The sequence below is a fragment of the Rhinatrema bivittatum genome, chromosome 8 (assembly GCF_901001135.1).
Source record: "Rhinatrema bivittatum chromosome 8, aRhiBiv1.1, whole genome shotgun sequence".
In the NCBI taxonomy this organism is placed as follows: domain Eukaryota; kingdom Metazoa; phylum Chordata; class Amphibia; order Gymnophiona; family Rhinatrematidae; genus Rhinatrema; species Rhinatrema bivittatum.
In genome coordinates, this window is record NC_042622.1 from 25,464,572 (window position 1) to 25,484,550 (window position 19,979).

Sequence of the window (19,979 nt, forward strand, 5' to 3'; positions counted from 1 at the left end):
TTCCTGCTCATGGAGAATGGCTTTGAAGCTTGATGTGTTCTCACTGAGCTGAAAATTCTGTTTTCAATGGGCATTAATTAAGAGTTGGTAAAATGTTTCCAGCTAGAGAATGGAGTAGAGAGAGAGCAAGAATATAAAGGAAATGTAAGACTTGAAACAGTAGAGACATTTTAAGGTTCACTATCTGTGCTGTTGAAATTGTTCCTGAAGATAAATAGCACTAAAATTAACACTAGAATACTCTAAGAAAAATATATATATTTTTTAAATTCTCACCAAGATTCAGCACTGAGTATATGCCAACATAATAAAACTTGTAATCTTTTTCCATTCCTTCCTGTATACTCAAGGTATGTAATAGCATATAGACTTAGCCACCACTATACAAAATAAAAACATTTTAACCTCTATAAAATGAATTGGGTAATAGAGAGGTAGACAATAGTAATAGTAATATGTCAAGGCAATGTCTGTTCCTTCTTCATTTTTTTTAAGCCCCTGGAAAATTCTGTTAGAGAGCCTCAGGACATGAGACTTCTTAATAGACTCTGTGAATGTTTAGTGGGAGGCCAGGTATATGGCACCAGGAAGCAGGCCTTAATCTCAGAGAGCTTTTTAAAATATTATTTTTCTTAGTTTCAGGGTGATTAACACAATACGTATTCTCTATTTTGAGTACAAATATTTTCAGTTGTATAAACTGTGCAGAGCCAAAATAATTCTGAACTTTCAGCATTTAAACAGAATATCTCAAACTCATGTAAAGACAACTGTTTTATATGCATCCATATTTCTTGTATGTTTATCTACAGGGTTTTTGGCCAGTTAATTTCTGGGTGTTATTTTTTAAGCTATTTGGGATAAAGAACACTGCGTGAAGAATTGTCAAATTATTTAAAATGGTTGAAAATATTTTGCATGTCCTGCACTTAATGTAACATTTTCTAAATAGCTTCTTTAGGATTTGTGTGAAGTTATTTCTACATTGGTTGGCATCAGCTTGTATAATTCAGAGGTGAAACTTTAAACGTCTGGTGACCAATGTAGACGGTAGCAGAAAAGGTATAAAATAATTAATTGGCAGAAAAACTGAGCTGCTTCAGTTTAATGTGATTTTAGCTACAAAAGCAATACTTAAAATGTAGTAGACTAAGGCCATCTGTTGATGTGCTCAATCAGGCATCAATAACACTGTTATATAGAACTGCACAATGATAGGATGGTAAGTTATTTTTATCACCTATTTTAAAGGGCATTGTGGGACAATAATTCAGTTTCCTGCTGATTCTGTTGCCAAAATGCGCACACTGCATACATCCACAGTTGACTACTAAAATATATGGTTGGCTCTCTTGTTGTACTATTTTTCATTATTTTCAAAATGAGGTTTTATAAAGAAAGCAAGAAACTGAAAATCCACCTACTATTCTGTAAGTTTTTATAGTAAATACACTTTCAATCAGGTCTTAGTATATCTTACAAAGTTATAGAATAGTGTAGTTAGAAGTGCCTATAAATGGATTTTTTTTCATATCCACCATTCAGCATGTGACCTTGAATAAATTGCTCAACTTTACACCAATCTAGACTGAAGGAGTTTTGGGAAAGGGCCATAATTAATCTGTTTACACTGATGCTAAACTAAATGGATGAGGGTGTGTCTTAAACATTGTAATCCTCCTAACCTTTGCTGCTGTTATAGTGTGTTGGGTTTCTTCTGCTTTTGTATATGTAATGTATGTAAAAGAGAAGGCTTTTTAAATCAAATTGTGGTTTGTTATGAAAACATAGTTTCAAGTGTATGGATTGCAATCTTCCCTGTCCCCTTCTCAGTAGTATTTCTAAGCCTGGTAACAAATCCTTTACAAGTATCTTGTGATGGAAATAAAATATTGACAAAAGAAAAACAGTGATAAATCCATAGGCAAAATATTATCAATTGAATTTTGAGTTCGACAGAATAAAAGAAACATGACCCAGCAAAACCAAGGGAGATGATGAAATAAGAATAAGGAAATCTATTCTTAGTGGGCAAGTCTTCCCAAAATAAACATTGGAACTGAGATCAAGCCAATATTATCCCTTTAATCCCAAAAACTCGTCCAATAGTAGGAGTCTTGGAGTTAATAAATGATCAAAGATGTGCAGGAGCAAAAAAATACAAATTTTTCATTAGAGAAATTTAACAAACATTTGCAGGGAAGCATAGGACAAAATGGACACCTAAGGCATACTTAAATTACTTCCTTGGCAGCTGTGTGGCCCTGCAAAAATCAGGAAATTTAGAAATTTAGCAACCCTTAAAACATACATAAATATAATCTCAAAATTAAATCCTGATTGTCACTTAAAGGTCACTAAAAAGGGTAGCTCTGAGATTTGTCAACAGTTGACTCCAAGATAGCAGAGTCATCCATACTTGAAGATAAATCACCAGTCAAGCTCTTCAGATTGAGTAGGCCCAATCAGATAAAAGACCTTATGAATCAAGAGTAAAGCAGAATGAGTCCCAAAATTTCCTGCATGTAAAGTCTTAAAATGATTCGGTAGGAGAGATCATAAATCTCTGGAAAACTACTCTGAGCCTTCTCAGAATTTTATAAGTTTTCAAGCCTGTGATAAATCGATTTGATTTTGAATCAGTATTTTGAACATCTGCTAACTTCCCAACATTTTGATTCCATCTTCTCAAATTTATCTGAATGAATAGACATTGCTGTCTCTTGTGCTTGTATCCAAGGTAGAAAAGTATTGGCGGTGGTGGTAAGAGAAAGTAAAGATTGCTCCATCGAGGATAGAACATGCCAAATGTTAACCAGAGTTCTTGGGGAAGCTTAGGAGTAGAAGGGTGAAAAGCTAGGCCAAAAAGCAGAGTGTAGCAAACTCACTCGAAGCATTTCCAGGAAGAGCCGCCACTGTAGCACTGTCCAATCCACTGAGAGAGGATGGTGATCCAGCCTCACCCCGGATCTCCTCTGTGCTAGTGGTGGATAGCATAGGTCTCAAACCACCTCCCTCAACAGCTCTCAATATGACATTCTTGGTTGCTTCTGGCCCCTTCCTTGCAGCATCCGGGCCATTACTGCCCACGCATCATCTGATGGAGACGCCACTTTCTGGCATGTAGGGGAGGGCAGGGTTCGCTCGTTGGGATTCAGTATCAGAAGTGTCAGCGCTGGTTTCAGGCCATAGCAATGCTCCCCCATCCGCTGCAGCAACGAAAACCGATCCTGGCAAAAAGAAAAGACAAGAAATGCTCTGGCAGTGTCAGTTTGCTTCATGGAGGGATTCTGCAGGTGAGTAGGAAGAACTTCCTGCAGCTTACCCTTCCGTTTCATCAGCAGCAAGCCAAAGAAGGAAAAGCAAACTAGAATCAACACAGGAGCAACTTCTCTATGCGTCCACTCTCTGCGCCGTATTGGGCCCCTAGGACAAATCCTTTTATTCTAAGCCTCCTTAGTCTTGTGACTAAATTGAGTCTATGAACATGTTGTATTGCATGTGTTAGCTCAAAGTTGTGGCAAACTTGATTAAACCATGATTACTGTTATCTTCAGTAATGAGTTATCTTTCTCCATTGACAAGCAGGTATGAATTAGACATTTCCTCTAGAACAATGGATTCAGGACCAGTGGGTTATGCACCTCTACCAACAGATGGAGACAAAGCAAACTGACGTCACAGTATATATATATATACCCCTGCAGTGACATCAGCCTGCCAGTATTCCGTCTCCAGCAGATGGTAGATATCATTTCCCTACTGGGGATTGCTTCTAAATGTAAAGGATTATTAATTGGAGATTTGAGTTGCCCCGCTCTCCTGCAGTGATACCAAATGGTCCCTCCCCAGTTGAGAATTCCTGAGGTGATCTCTGTGGTCCCTCAGATTGAGTGCCTTGGTCTGGTAGCTGATTCTTCAATTGGCGTGAACTTAGCTGAATAAGGCAGTGGTTGCAGGAAGCAGAGTGTCTCTGTACTCTGCCAGGAAGGCTGAGCTCAGGAAAGTTTAAAAAAAAGAAAAAAGTCAGAATAGAGTTTTTGGTGGACTTCCTCTTGTCTCTGTGCTCAGTGCCATTTTGACATTCGGTCCTATGGGAGTTGGAACTGGGCAGTCTGGAGGGTTGAGCAGTCCGGGTGGGCTAGGCCCTGCTGTTAAGCTTCTTTCTGTGCACCACGTGGTAGGCCACGGTGCATGCGTTTTTTGTTTTTTTGTTTTTTTTTACTGTGCATTCTGCTGTCATATACAGGAACGTTGGTGTGCACAAATGTGTCTGGTTGTGCATCTGAATTGTACACCAGTTTTTTGGTTTTTTTTGGGTGCACTGCTTGTTTTGCATATTCTGGCACATATCAGTTGTGCACCCAGGTTTGGCACGGTGACAGGGAGCTTAGTTTTGCAGCACATAAGGCTTGGGATCCTAAATTTTGTGTGCCTAAATTTTTTTCAGCATGAACTTGGCTGGTCACACATCTTCAGTCACTTGTTAAGTGTACTGACTGACTATGGCAGCAGTGGCTAAGAAACAAGCGCCTTTCCCTCTTGTGCCGCCTGTCATATTTGGGTATCTCAGCCTAGAGTGCCCCCTAACTTGTGCCAGCGTTGCTTAGAGGCTCACGAGAATTATCTTCCTGTGATTTTACGAAGCCTGATTCTTGCCAGCCTGATGATGATGCCCTGGTTAAGGACATATCAGGAGGGACACATGACCATGGAACTCCCTTGATTGGTTCCTCAGCAGGAGACGGCAGCTAAGTGGACACCGCATAAGTGCCTTCTGGTTTTAGCATGGATCCTTCTGCCTTTTCTTGGGTAGAATTTTTTTTTTTTTTTTCAAGGATTGTGATCCTTTCTTCAGGCACAGTCCTCAGCCCCGTCCATTCCTGTCAGGTCAGATCCTCAGGCGGTGGCCTCTCCCTCTTCCTGTACTACGTTTAAGCGCCAAAGTACACCTCGATTAATTGCAGGTATTCCTGACTAGAATCCGTATGGCACTGATGATGAGGCAGATCCTGTTTCTCTGGAGGACTGAAATTGTATTGGACTAGATGTTGCGGTTCTTTCATAGAGATTAATTGCTGGCCCTGATTTCCCAGACATTGAAGATGCTGGCAACACCTGGGGCAGATTCCATGGCTGAGCCAAAGAAAAATCCCATTTTGGTTTCTTTGCATAAAGCCTCTTGGGTTTTTTCCCTGTTATGTAGGCCATTTAAGAATTGATTGATCATGAGTGGGATGTCCCGGAGGCAAATTTCAAAGAGGGTCTGACCTTGGAAGCTCTGTACCCCTGGATCCAGCGGTGAGAGACCGTCTGCATTTTCTGAAAGTGGATGCACTTGTCTGTGCAGTCTCTAGGTGAACTTAATAGCAGGTAATGGACTTCTCCTCAAAGAACTTATCCAATCCTTTTTTAAACACAGCTATACTAACTGCACTAAACACATCCTCTGGCAACAAATTCCAGAGTTTAATTGTGCGTTGAGTAAAAAAGAACTTTCTCCGATTAGTTTTAAATGTGCCCCATGCTAACTTCATGGAGTGCCCCCTAGTCTTTCTACTATCCGAAAGAGTAAATAACTGATTCACATCTACCCATTCTAGACCTCTCATGATTTTAAACACCCCTATAATATCCCCCCTCAGTCGTCTCTTCTCCAAGCTGAAAAGTCCTAACCTCTTTAGTCTTTCCTCATAGGGGAGTTGTTCCATTCCCCTTATCATTTTGGTAGCCCTTCTCTGTACCTTCTCCATCGCAATTACATCTTTTTTTGAGATGCGGCGAACAGAATTGTACACAGTATTCAAGGTGCGGTCTCACCATGGAGCGATACAGAGGCATTATGACATTTTCTGTTTTATTCACCATTCCCTTTCTAATAATTCCCAACATTCTGTTTGCTTTTTTGACTGCCGCAGCACACTGAACTGACTATTTCAATGTGTTATCCACTATGACACCTAGATCTTTCTTGGGTTGTAGCACCTAATATGGAACCCAACATTGTGTAATTATAGCATGGGTTATTTTTCCCTATATGCATCACCTTGCACTTATCCACATTAAATTTCATCTGCCATTTGGATGCCCAATTTTCCAGTCTCACAAGGTCTTCCTGCAATTTATCACAATCTGCTTGTGATTTAACTACTCTGAACAATTTTGTGTCGTCTGCAAATTTGATTATCTCACTTGTCGTATTTCTTTCCAGATCATTTTTAAATATATTGAAAAGTAGGGGTCCCAATACAGATCCCTGAGGCACTCCACTGTCCACTCCCTTCCACTGAGAAAATTGTCCATTTTAATCCTACTCTCTGTTTCCTATCTTTTAGCCAGTTTGCAATCCACGAAAGAGCAGCAGAGATCTTCTCCCTGGTTGCTGTCATCGTCTGGGTTGTGGCTTACCTACTGACGTGGTCTGGAGAGGGGGAGGATTCCACAGATATTCCTTCTGATTCTTTAACAGACTTGCCCTAGAATATCTCTGCTGCTCATGTCTTTTGGATAAGCTTTCCATCAGTTTCAGGAAGGAGGTAGACCAGAGAGTGGAGGTCTTCAAGCTGCTTCAGTTTTTTCAGTGTCCAATAGACAGTGTGTCCATTTTGGTACATAGATTTCTTGAAGATCTGAAGATAAGGTGCCAATATCTTCCCTTTGGTGACCTGAAAGTTGGATCTGAAGTATAGCATGTTGGCCTGCCCTGGTTTGGTGCTGGTTCTGCTGCCACACCACTCTATTAAAAATAAATAAATAAAAATAAAAGTAGGCTTTGAAACATGCAAAGTGCACTTCTCACATTTCATGGAAAGGATTTGAAGATGTTAGGTTTTGGCGAGGAGGTCTTTCAGGGACCTATGCTTAACATTGGATTGTGGCTCATCCAATTGTTTTTTGAACATGTATAGAACATGTATATTCTGGCAGCATCATCAGACTTGGGAACAGGTGCAATTCCACCAAGCTGTAGAGCAGTGGGTATTCACTCCCAGCCCTCAAGGGTTGTAAACAGGCCAGATTTTCAGGACATCCTTATTGAATATGCATGAAAGATTTGCATACAATGCAGGCTGTGTGCTTGCAAATCTCATGTATTTATTAGGGATGTCTTGAAATCCTAGCCACTTTGAGGTCTCTCTAATTGTAAATAGTATTCCAAATGTGGTCTCACCAGGAAATTATACAGCAGCAATTTTGCTTCCTTTTTTTTTTTTTTTCCTGCTGACCATTCCTCTCCCTGTGCATCCAAGCATCTTTTTCTTGTCCTTTGTGTAATCTTTTCAAAACTAGGAACTACTGAGGTTATTAGAATGTAAAATTACACCATAAACTACTTTCCTGATAACTTGTCTGTTCAGTGAGATGTGGAGGCAGTTCCCTTGTGGATCCTTAGTCAGTGGAACTCATGCTAAAGCACTTGCTTTATCTTCTTTCCCCAACCCATCCCTGTTTTTCTGTAGGGCAGAGCTTCCTAGACTGTGGGTTGGGACTCCAAATGGGGTCACACAACCTCCAGTCGGGGTCACAAATGCCTCAAAGGGCAGTCCTCTCCAGACATCACCAGCAGCAGAAGTAGTGGAAATCAGCATGGGATCTTTGAGCTAGCATGCACTCTCGGGTCCTGCAATGGTCCCGCCCTCGCTTGAGTTTCCACGCTAACAGGAAGCCATGTGTGAAGAGGGACTGGGGCCACTGCAGGGCCTGTGAGCTTTTACTGGCTCACAGATCCTGTGCTGACTTTCATTACTGATGCTGCTGCCAGCTGCAGATCAACATCAGGCATTGGACCAGCCATTGGGGAAGAGTGGGCAGAGTGTGCACAGGTTAGAGCAGGTTGTTGCTTCTTCTCTATCCTCTCCCATCACTGAACTTACCTAAGAGAAAATTGTTGCCCCTGTCATCAGCCTGCCCTCTCTTCCCACTAGTTGTCACCCACTTATCGCCTGAGGCCCAGAGGAAATTGTTGCTGTTGATCCTAGTCAAGGGGATGTTTGGATGGGGGCTGTTTGACGGGAGGGATCAGATACAGGAAGGGTTTGAGGGTTGGATCAGTAGGAGAGGGATTGGCTGTGGAAGGTGAGAGGGGGGGATGCAAATGAGGAGCTAGGGGTATCAACTGGGGGGGGGGGGGGGTGTATGTGAGAAAAGAGAGGAAGGGGGATGACAGATGATCAATTGGGGTTACAAAAATGCCATGGAGGTGAGAGAGGTTCAGTGCGGAGGATGTAAAAAGCTGGAGTGAGTGAGAGGCTGGGAAGAGGAGAGGAACTGGGGGATGTAAGAGGGGATCAGCTGGAGGGGCAGAGGTTGAAAGGCCCTCTGGAGGGGGGGGGATGGAGGTTGAGAGGGGATCAGTTGGAGTGCAGGAATGGTGAGTGGAGGGATTGTTGGAGGCAGAGTTTGGTTGTCCTTTGGGGTCGTGTGAATTTAAGTGCTAAAATGGGGTCACACTGGCTAAACGTTTGGGAAGCCCTGGTATAGGGGTTAACACAAAATGATATGAAATGTGTTGTGTATTGTAATCATTTATCTTATTCTCTTACTTTTTGATCAGGAAAGAGGCCGGTTTCTTACCAGCATCTATCAAGTAGTATTCTACAGAAAAGAAACTATGGGAGTCGTCTTGGTAATTCACATTATGGACCAAATGAAAAGAGAACCTGATTTTTCAATTAAGAGAAATGGTAAACTTTTAACTTGTATAAAATAAGCCATTAATTTGCCTCTCTTAACAGCTATAGCAATCATTGCATACAGAGCCTGTCTTTGACCTAGATTTATTCAAAAATTATAAATATAGGGAAAATGGTGCCCACAAATTTAAAAAAAAAAAAAAAAAAAGGGGGGGGGGGCGTGGTTAGTCTAATTTCTCTGTTCCCACATCGCACAGGCAATTTCCGCAACTTGTGATAAATTTATCGCACCAGCGCTAACTTTCGCATCGCATGCTGATTAATCCACTGCAAGTGCATTACCAACCAAAAAGGTTTTTATCGCAAATGCTGTTCAGAGCAACATCGCCTCTGTAGAGACCAGTATGTAACTTTGCTATTTATACCACTGTAAGAGGGAGGCACTTTTAACTCAGTGTTGGGTAGGTTTGTGGGGGCAGTTTTACATACACAGAGTACAAACAGCAAAGCTGACATCAAGCTAGGTAGAGAGTATTTTGTACAAATCAACCTTTCATCGCTCCAAATGACAGAAAATCTTCACTGATGTCAACTTTTCTGTTTGTACCTCCTGACTGTGTATGTAGAAGTGCCCCCTCTTACAGTGGTATAAATAGCAAAGTTACATATTGGTCTCTACAGAGTCTCTCTCTCGCAAAATGATAAATGTTTGTTAGGTAATTAATGCTTTGCTGCAATAGATTCCTTATTTTATTCATGTAAAACCTCAGCTTTTCAAGATAATTGCTATCACAATAAAATAGCAACTTTTTTTTTTTTAACTTCGTTTGTCATTTTATAGCAGGCCAGATCTACTAAGCATTCTTCCATAGACACAAATGGGTACATTTCAAAGTTATGTATATGTCTGAGCCCAAACAAATCGTTACCTATCTAGCCTGTATTTTGAATATCAGGCTAATAGATGGCTAAAAGAATGCATTTGCCCTTATCCACTTTAAAACTATGTGCAGGCTGGTGGTAATGATGCAGGATATCTTGGAAAAATATATACTCAAACACATTTGCGATAGCAAAGATCCAAAAGATGAGTGGTCCATATCAAATCAGGAAGGATCTTTCTTGCTGTTCTGACACAAGATAAGAAAACAATGCCAGACACAACTAAACCTAAACTTACTTGTACATCCTAATAGTACTTAGATTCCACAGTATCAAATATCAAACAAAAATAGGTCTTGGGCTGGCCCAGAGGCAAATGCTGATCAGTTCTGTACATAAGGTCCAGGGTTTGATTCTGAGGTTTTCTGCATCCCATTTTGGCCAGGGCTGGGACTGCTGCAGAGGGAGTGTTTGCCCCTGAGGGGAGGGAGGGCCATGGTCATCCTTTAAGGTTGGCACCTGGTGATAGATTAAGAACCCGAGATACAGGGTTCCAGAAGGGGTCCTGGTACTTCAATCCTGACCTCAGGATAGTTTGTGCAGTGACTAGGCTAGGAACAGTGGGAGAGTTGGACTATTAAAATAGGGGCGAAATCCCCAAATAGTTGTGAATGAAGGATTATGAGAATCAGAACCCCAGTACCAGCTCTGATTGAGCTGGAAGAAAAAAAAAAACCTGTCCCTGGGGGAATACACTTAATATGATTTTTCTTTATTTTGGTTGTGCAGGTACAAATTTCTGTGAATATTTGTTCTCTAGGCCAGTGGTTCACAAACCTGTCCTGGGGGGACCCCAGGCCAGTCGAGGTTTCAGGATATCTGCAATAAATATGCATGAAATTGATTTGCATATGCTGCCTCCATTGCATGCAAATCAATCTCATGCATATTCATTGCTGATATCCTGAAAAACCTGGACTGGCTAGGGGTTCCCCCAGGACAGGTTTGGGAACCTCTGCTCTAGGCAGTTTTCAAACAAAAAGCATGCTTGTACTTTCCCTTTAGTGCAAAGCCTACAACTATAACACTGGACTTTGCATCTATGCGGGTAGCTTTTCAGAGCTGCCCCCAAATCTAAGTAACTGGAGTGTTACTATTTTGAAGAATCTAGCTAGTATTGCTGCCTTATTTCACTGCTATCTCTACAACCTGCCACACCAAATTAGCAAGTTCTCATACTGAGAAATAAAAAAAAAATATATACAAAACAGCATCTTGAAATCTACTAGAAAAAAATATCTTTGTATTGTGAAATTAATTCATATTATGAGCTGTCTGACTAATTTAATTTTTTTTTGTTTTAGGTCTGAATGCAGAAGCACATTCTTTGTGGAGTTATTGACTGAAAGTAATCCCACATATAAATTAATGGTGAAAGCTACTGAAATGAGCTGTGATTATGCTTTGTGTATAAAGAACACTACAGTTTTATAATGTTGGTTCTGTTTTAATGTCTACTAAGCAGCAATAAAATTGTAGTTTGAACAGTTGGGATGGAAGAGAAATAGAGTATACTCTATTTTGAAGTTGAATGATATTTTTGTTTAGAGTTTATCAGATATATGGGGGAAGAAAAATTGGGATTCTTTGTTTACTTGAGTGCTGCTGCAAAGAAGTTCTGTGGGGAGAAAAATTATATTATTTGCACCTCAGGTAATTCTGTAAATATTTAGGTTGGAGACCTGTTAGTTCAATCACATTGGTTTGTTACCCCAGTGTATGTGAACATCTTTATTTTGAGCAGTTTGATATTCTGCTTTTTGTGTTTTGTCGCTTGCCTTGTTGGAATGGTTTCCAAACGAAGAGTATGATATATATTATGTCACCATTTACATGACCCATCTGGAAACAATGATGCAACATTGTTGCAATGGTACAGAACTCCATGAAACCCAACAGCAGTCAGCAACTAAAAAAAAAATAAAATCCCACAAAATAAGGAAACTTGTTAGGTATTTTTCATCACTTTTTGTGAATACGTTCCTGTATCACTTTTTTTCTTATGTGAGCTTCTCTGATGCAGCTTTTGAGAAGCACTAGCTATATCAGATTATCGATTTATCCTCTTTCAAAGTTCTCTTGTTCTTGATGCTGTTGAAATATTTCACAGTCACCAGCTAGATACCTGCTAATTAGTATTGCGTGTGTTTATTTTGAGAACTCCTTTCTTGAATAATAAGTACATCTTATTGAATGAATCATGCGTGTCAGCAATTTGGCCTTTTAGTTGTCTGTATAGATGCTCAGCTTGGGTTCACTTGAATTTTATTTCAGTGTTGATATGATATGTGCCTGACAATTTTCAAAAAAGATTTTTGATATTGGACTAGTGGCTAAACCATTGTGAAGGTTTCAGAATCTCAGTATACTGATACTTATCAGGTCCTTTATTCCCTTCAAAAATTCCTTTCATATTTGCAGATTTAGATTTTTATTTTTTTTTTTAATACACGAGTGCACTCTTGTTTGCTTGTGCCTCACTTGTTCTCTTATTGCTAACTTTGTTTTTTGATAATAGTAGGTATGTACCACATCTATAATACCAAGTTCCAGAGTTAAGTTTTATTCCCATGGGAATGAAATGTGTGTGAGTGTAACTGGCACAAAAAAATATATAGCTGCTGTATCTTAATTTACTTTTTTTTTTTTTTTTTGAGCTTGGCCTTCCAACTTTTTCATTTTGGATTATTTTTGTCTTGTTTTAAATGACCACCAATGCAAACCTGCAACAACTGTAACAGTAGACGAGAGAGTGACTGTGTGGTACTTTTATCACAACCTATAGTTTATATAAACTTATTTTTCTTCAGACTCTGGTGCTTCTAAAAATGACACAGTTATAGCTATACCACTGGTGTGGATATAAATCTGCTTCTATTTCCTGCTTAGCTGCATTTCCATTGGTATAAATGTGAGCCCCACGTTTCTACCTCTGCCATATGGAGTAAAAGCACTTTCCTTGCTGACAAGCCCTATGAGGCTCAAATTCCTTTACTTTCTTTGCTGCAGATGGGCCTCAGAATGATTACCAAGAACAATGGACCAGTCAGTATAGAGCCATCACTGTTCTACATCCTCCTTTTTTTTCATAAGAATACATTTATTTTCTGGCATTAAACACTTGACAATTTCCAAGTATATCTGTAACAAACGTAGGTAGTATGTGTAAATTTTGAAAAATGTAGAAGTCCCAAGACAAATTTTGTTGACTTAGCTGTTAGTTTAGTTATTGCTGAAACAATATATATTTTTACAAGTCTGTAAAGTAAATAATTTATGCAAACTCCTGATGTTTGACTACATAAATGTATATTTTTAATGTTTTAAGGTCAAAGTTAGGTTATTTTATTTTTCTGTCAAATTCTAAAGATGTCAATTAGTTTAATTCTGTTGTGACACACCCCTTGCCTCTAACTGATGTATGTTGTCCCTACTGATAGTGCAGCGTCAATTAAACTGATCCATTGTGGTCTGAGGGGAAAACTTCTCCCAACCCTGGCACAGTTTCAGAATTAAAAAAAAAAAATTGCTTTATAAAAACATCCAGATATGTAAAATTTTTAGTTGTTATATAAGAAATGAAAGGCATGATGGGGCTGATGTCCTTTGCCATATAAAGTGACATTGTGTATTTGTGTTTACCTAGCACAGCTGCTCATTTCTGCTATCCTCTTGGCTAATATACACACAGTGACGCACAGCCATGTAGGTATTGGCCTCAGCATGCCTTGAGTGAAAAGGTGTTTTCTTCCAGGAGCAACAGATAGATGGGCACATTTCATAACTAGTACAATTTTTCTGGTTGGTACAGTCAGTAATTTGCACGTCGTGTGGACTGAGGAGCTGAATGGACCCTTGTCTTAGGAAAACTGCAGACTGGCATTTGAATTTTAGTGATTTTCATCACTAAGGAAACCCTGTCAATGTTGCTAAAATAAGAATGGTCATTTATGTGCATCTGATGCAGCATCTACTGTATTCAATTTGAAGCAATAGGATTGAATAATCCTATGGAACTACTAAATTCTGAAACTGTAAACAAATGTCTGTTATAACCTTGGTGTGCAACAGACACTTTTTTTTTCTAATTTATTTAAAACAAGTAAAACTTTAGATTACAAGATATCATTAAAAAGATGGACAAAGTATCAAGATCTAATGTCTGGAAAACTTGCCTAGTACACCAACATTGACATTTTCTCTTTAACACATCTAGCTTTTTATAGTCGCCTGCGGAAATGGGCTGTTTGACATTGTCGATTCTTGGTGTGGATAAAATTACACAATTATGTTCTACAGCTCCCATGATTGTATCCCTATTGTCTGGAGCTGTTCTCACAGGTGAGCTTAGATTGGGGGGGGAGGGGGAACAACTTGTGTAACGTTTGGCCAGAAATAGTATCTGTGGGAAAAGCAGGCAGAAATCCCTGCATGTAATTTTTGACAGTGGCAATAAGCAAAGCTTTGATTATTGCTGCAAACCCCCCCAGATAGAGTTCCCATACTTTGCACCAATGCAGGCACTTTAATTATTGCCCCCTGTATATGATGATGGAAAATGGAATAGCCTTTTTATTTCCATAGCTCGTTCATGAGGCAAGGGGATGCTCTGGAAGTGTAATGACGTGGACTCCTCCTCTGAGGATAAAGTAGCCATGTTATAATTATATGTGCATGCATCCCATAATGCCTGGCCTAATTATAAAGAAACATTTTAGAAAAAGCTCCATTATAAGTGCACAGACAGTTTTAACTGCTTTGAATGACTATCAGAACTCTACTTTTCTTTATTATATCTGCTTACTTTTTAAGTTTAGTATGTTGCAGATATTTTTTCTTGACCAACTTTTGCAGGGAAAATGTTTTTTCCCTGCCTTTTGATTTTGGACAAAGTAAATATCTATTTTTGGTAATTTTGCCTATTACATAGCACCTCCATATAGTAAATCAGATGTAGGTTTTGGTAAAAGTCACTTTTGCGTGCAATGTTAAAATTAAAATATTATACATCTATTGCAGGCAGTGATTTGTATTTTTCCCATGTTACTGTATCTTGCTATACTCCTGTCTAGCTGCTAACCCCTTTGCATTGCAGAGATTTCTTGATGCTGTATTGGTTTTCTGATAGGATCTAGCAAGCGTCCAAGAAGTGCCTGAAGAGAGGTGCAGTCAAATAAGGAACAACTTTTCAGAGTTTTACATATAAAAGAATCTTAAGTATGCTGTACACTATAATTCTACTATATATTGGTTTGTGCATTTTGACCTTTTGGCATGCCATATTGAAATGCTGGTTTAAAAAAAAAAAAAAAGTCAGTTTCTGATCCAGCCAGCAACTTATCTGATTTAGATTCTTATTTTGATTCCTAATAAAGCCTATGCGACCTAAGTCTTTTGTACACAGTGTCTGTCTTATGAAAGAGACCTTTACAGTTTTGCACTGTTAGTTTGGCTTTGCCAAATGTAACAAATGTAAATGGTTTAAAAAAAGGGAAACCTAGTAATTCATTATGTAACATGAGACAAAAGAGCTTCTAATGTTCCTGTATTTTAAATTTGACTTGACTGATGTCTTGATATCCTGGCTGTGTAATGAAGTGCTGTGCAGTGGGGAATTCTTCATGATTTACCCTTTCCTGTTCATAAGCTGAGCCATATGTACATAATCGAGGTTTCAGAGTTTTGCACTTTTTATAAACTATTTTTGAAGATAAATACATTTGTAAGTTGGATAACCTGATTTTTTTTTCTGTGTATGATCTTTAACTAATTCCATGCACACTCTTACCTATCCTTTATAAATCTAAAAAGGTTATGATTTAAAAAACAAAATGTGCTTTGAAACATGTGTTTAATAAAATTACAGGTTCTCACTTTATGCAGTGTAAGTGCAGTTTTCAGTCCTTTCAGCTTCTTGGTTTTCAAAGGTACACTTCAGGAATCGAGAATAATGCTGTCATGATTTCTTTATTTTATAATTATATGGTCCTGCACTTCATAATCTGTTTCTATCCATCAGTATTAAAATTTTGGGATACTACTGGCTTTTTATTTTCTTTCTTTTTAGTGATAGTGTATAAGGTACAAGTTATTGTTTTTTGGGTTGGTTTTTGTATTTATTTCTTTTCAGTTTGATTTATCTTAATTTGTTATATGTTGTAAAATAGGCACATCTTAATTTATGATGTATTTCAATTTAGTCATGATATGTTATGCCCTGGGTATAAATATAGAATTGGTGTTTTGCAAGTCTGGTGTGTGAACTTGTTTGTTTTTTACATTGATTGGATCCATGGAGGCTGTATTTCTATTTAAAAAAAAAAAAAAAAAAAGAATTTAACAATTCTGAATGAGAAAAAATCATACAAAAGTAAGCATAATTCTATTAATTAAATTTGATTTTCAATCGGCCTTCTTAAAAATTCAAAGTATGTATAAGATTCAGATCAGTTACAAAAACAAGCATGCATGTTATATAACACATGTTATAAACTCGACTCTTCTTGGCCTCCCCTCCTCATATACAAAACCGCTCCAAATGGTTCAAAACGCAGCAGCACGTCTACTAACAAACACCAGAAAAAGAGACCACATCTCTCCAGTCCTGCAAGCCCTCCACTGGTTACCAATCCATTTCAGAGTAATTTACAAATCCATCACCTTATTATACAAAATCATTCACCAACATACCATAATCGACCTACAAATTCCTCCCCGTGTACACAAATCCACAAGACCGACCAGGGAAGCCTACACAGGATGCTTCCTTGTTCCACCCGTAAAAACTACTAATCACAGAACCTTGAGAGACCGAGCCCTTTCCACAGCAGGCCCTCCGCTATGGAACTCTATCCCACCAGATCTCAGAAATGAACCGTGCCTCCTAACGTTTAGGAAAAGACTTAAGACATGGCTTTTCAGGCAAGCCTTCCCGAACTCCACCTAACAAGATCCATCAATAATTCCTCTGCTAAGTAGCTGTATATAGTGGACTCCATATTTATTTTGTTCTCTTGTATATAATTAACCTCCTCTATCTTTCTTTATTTCTTACATTCCCAGTTCTTGAGCCCTTGTTAATTGTAACTGCATCTCTTCATCACGTTTATTTATGTTTTTGGTTGTATGTTTCACACCCCTGTTTTCCTGTAAACCGACATGATGTGAACGAGTTCTTGAATGCCGGTATAAAAAAACCTTAAATAAATAAACCTTAAATAAAATAGCCTGGCCACATGCACAAGTGCCCCCAATTTTAAGTGGATGTGCGTGCAAAAGCTGTTTTATCATGTAAGTGGGGGAATTTTAAAAGGGACGCGCGCCAACGCCCTTGTCTGTTTTACCATTTCCTCCTCAGTTCGCCCAGTTACCAGCTAGGTCCCTCTGGTTTTATAGCCTGTGTACACCCCTCTGAAATGGTTTTGGTTTTGTTTTTTTTAAATGTTTTTTACTTACACGCTATCCATAGCAGAAAAAAAGTGACATGGCAGGGACTTAGGTACACACTGGATTACATGAGTATTTACATGTAAATTTCTGGTTTGAGACCCAAAACGCTCATGGGGCCCCCTCTTTTTTTTTTTTTTTTTTTTTTTTTTTTTTTGAGAATTTCCGAGATGTGCGCACAGCGGCCTTTATGCTTGTATCTGGGCGAGTTTTAAAATCCGCTCGGCATGTGTGAGCCTGACATACTTGCGCATCCCCTAATTTTGGCATGCTTCAGGCTTTTAAAGTTCACTTTACCCATATATGTGGGCTTTTGAAAATTGGCTACATTTACATGCATAACATACTTTCACTCAGGTGGAGCCTCTACTCACATCACACCTTGCTCTATGGGTGTTCTAAACTCATATCCTTTATGCACGCATATCTGCAGTGACTTTCTCATGGATTCAGTGGCAGGAGAGAGACAGATACCCGTTCAGGCAAAAGCCCTGAACTATGGAGAAATTAACTTAAAAAAAATAAAATTCCTAATTCTGTCTCTCCCCCCCCCCCCCCCCCCCCTTTTTCTGGTCCTATAGCCTTATACACCCCCAGGGCCATCATAGCATATGCTACTGTGAATCAACTAAGTTGAATATTGCTTTAATTCAAGGCTCCCCATACTCTGTCCTCAAGAGGTGCAAGTAACTTGAGCTTTTAGAATTTCTGCAATGTGTATCCATGAGATCTATTTGAATGTATTGCCTCCACTGTAGCAAGTAGATCGCTTGCATATTCATGGCAGAAATACCAAAAACATGCCTGTAGTATAGCCTTCAAGGACTGAATTTAGGGATCCCTGCTATAAGGGGACAGACCATGAAAAAAACCTACATCTTCCAATAGCAATCTTAAAGTTCAAAATATATTAAACAGGAATGTCCCCAATACTATCTCCACCCCCTTCAAAAATCTTGGAAAAGATATCCGGAGACTTGGGGCCTGATGAAGGCATTTTCTGTGCTCTCCTCAAATTATTTGTTTCTCACAGGACAAGCAGGATGGTAATACTCACATATGGGTGACATCATCAGGATGGAGCCCAATCACAGAACACTTTTGGCAAAGTTTCTAGAACTTTGACTGGCACCTACTTGGCATGCCCAGCATGGCACTAACCCTGCATCCAGCAGGGGTCCCCCTTCAGTCTCTTTTTTTCCACGCAGCAGTAGCCCGTGGGTTAAGCAGCTCTCGAGATTCCTGACAGGAATTTCCTCATGAAACTTATTTCCAAAATTTCAAAAAAATTGTACCCCATAAGGGTCCCCCTATCGATTCCATAATCTGTGGTCATAAGGTAAGGCTTTACCCTCATTTGCGGTCAATTCTCATCGAGTTTTCCCTTCGGGGCCTGCTAGCCATCAACCGCACTGCGGCTAAATGTTTGTCGAAGCTATGGCATCAGGTTTTCGTTGGTGCCCAGATTGTCTTCGGACAATGTCCATCACAGACCCGCAAAGAATCTGTGTGTTAGGTTTGGGGTTGAACCACGATGTCTTGCACCAAATGTGCTCAAATAACACCGAAGGGCTGCAAGGCCCGCTCAGAGAAGATGGAGTTTCTTTTTCAGGCAAAGCAACTGACTCCATCGAGCACTTCGATATCGTCTGAGTCGGTGCCATCGACCTCTCGCCAGCAGCGAGACACTGGTGCGGTACACCCGGCACCAACTACTCCGAAGGTATTGACTTCTTCCTCTTCAGCTCCAGAGAAGGACTGAGGAGAACATCGTGAAAAGCGTCGACACAGTCATCGGAAGACTCAGTCCGCTGATCCAGGCAAGCCCTCTGCATCGGTGTCGACAGAGCCACCGACACAGAAATCCTGTCCAGAGAAGGACCCATTCTCTGCAACTGGGTTACCGAGGCGTTCCCTGCCTTCATTGGTGCCGGGAGCCTCGACTCCACTTTCACCGGTGGACCCTCCGGCTATGCCAGTGCTGCCTCCTACTCCGGAGCTGGGGTTCCACGCCCCAGGCTTCCGCGAGGAATTGGATCGGATGATCCAAGAGGCCATTGGAAAGGCACTGCAGGGCTTCCAGCCACCAACACCAGCTCCAGTCACTGACCAGATTCTTGCGGCACTCGCAGCTCTACTCTGCAGGCTGGATGCGTTGATCTGTGCCCTTCCACCGATGGAACAGAGGATACCGGTATGTCCAACGCCTTCCATCCTGATTCCTTTGTCATCGGACGATGAGGAAGCACCAAGGCTGGAACCTATGCCTGGGCCATCTGGGATCCTGCCACAGACTCACCCATCGATGTCACAGATACTATCAATACCGCAACGGCCTCAATCTGTGCCACCATCGATGCAGTCTGTGCCGCCTCCGATGCCGTCGGTGCCTAGACCTGATTCTTCAGGAATAGCACCATTACTTCCCTCTGGAGATCCAGTGGGAGCAGCTGATCAACCTTACGATCCTTGAACCGATGATTCTTCCCAGGATTCTGATGATCTACCTTCAGAGCCATCTCCCCCTGAGGAGAGAAGACATTCTCCTCCAGAGGACCTGTCCTTTATTAATTTTATAAAGGAAATGTCTGAAGCCATACCATTCCAACTTCAGACGGAAGAGGACTCCAGACATAAGATGCTGGAAGTGCTCCAATATGTAGATGCACCAAAGGAGATCATGTCCATACCTGTTCATGAAGTCCTCCTGGACATGTTGAAGAATTGGGATTTGTACCACCGGTGAATCTAAACAGATGCCACCTACCTGGTACAGACAGCCCCTGGTTTCCAAAAACCACAGCTGGATCACCATTCTGTGGTTGTAGAATCAGCCCAGAAAAAGGCATGACGTTCTAAGCCTCATTCTTCCATACCTCCAGGGAAAGAACAGAGATCCCTGGATGCATTTGGCTGTCGTGTTTTCCATGGTTCAATGCTTATTTCTCGAATTGCTTC

General features: G+C 40.2%; 1 protein-coding gene across 7 annotated transcripts in view; it reads left to right on the top strand.

The window, feature by feature from the left end:
* Nucleotides 1–14,957, top strand: part of ZNF217 (zinc finger protein 217) — an 81,291-nt gene extending 66,334 nt beyond the window's left edge. For all 7 annotated transcript variants that reach the window (XM_029612127.1, XM_029612124.1, XM_029612121.1 and 4 more), the window contains exons 5-6: nt 8,555–8,684; nt 10,880–14,957. In XM_029612127.1, the coding sequence (XP_029467987.1) occupies nt 8,555–8,664 (110 nt within the window). In that variant the 3' untranslated portion in view covers nt 8,665–8,684; nt 10,880–14,957. The remainder of the gene's footprint in view (nt 1–8,554; nt 8,685–10,879) is intronic.
* The last annotated feature ends 5,022 nt before the right edge of the window (nt 14,958–19,979 follow it).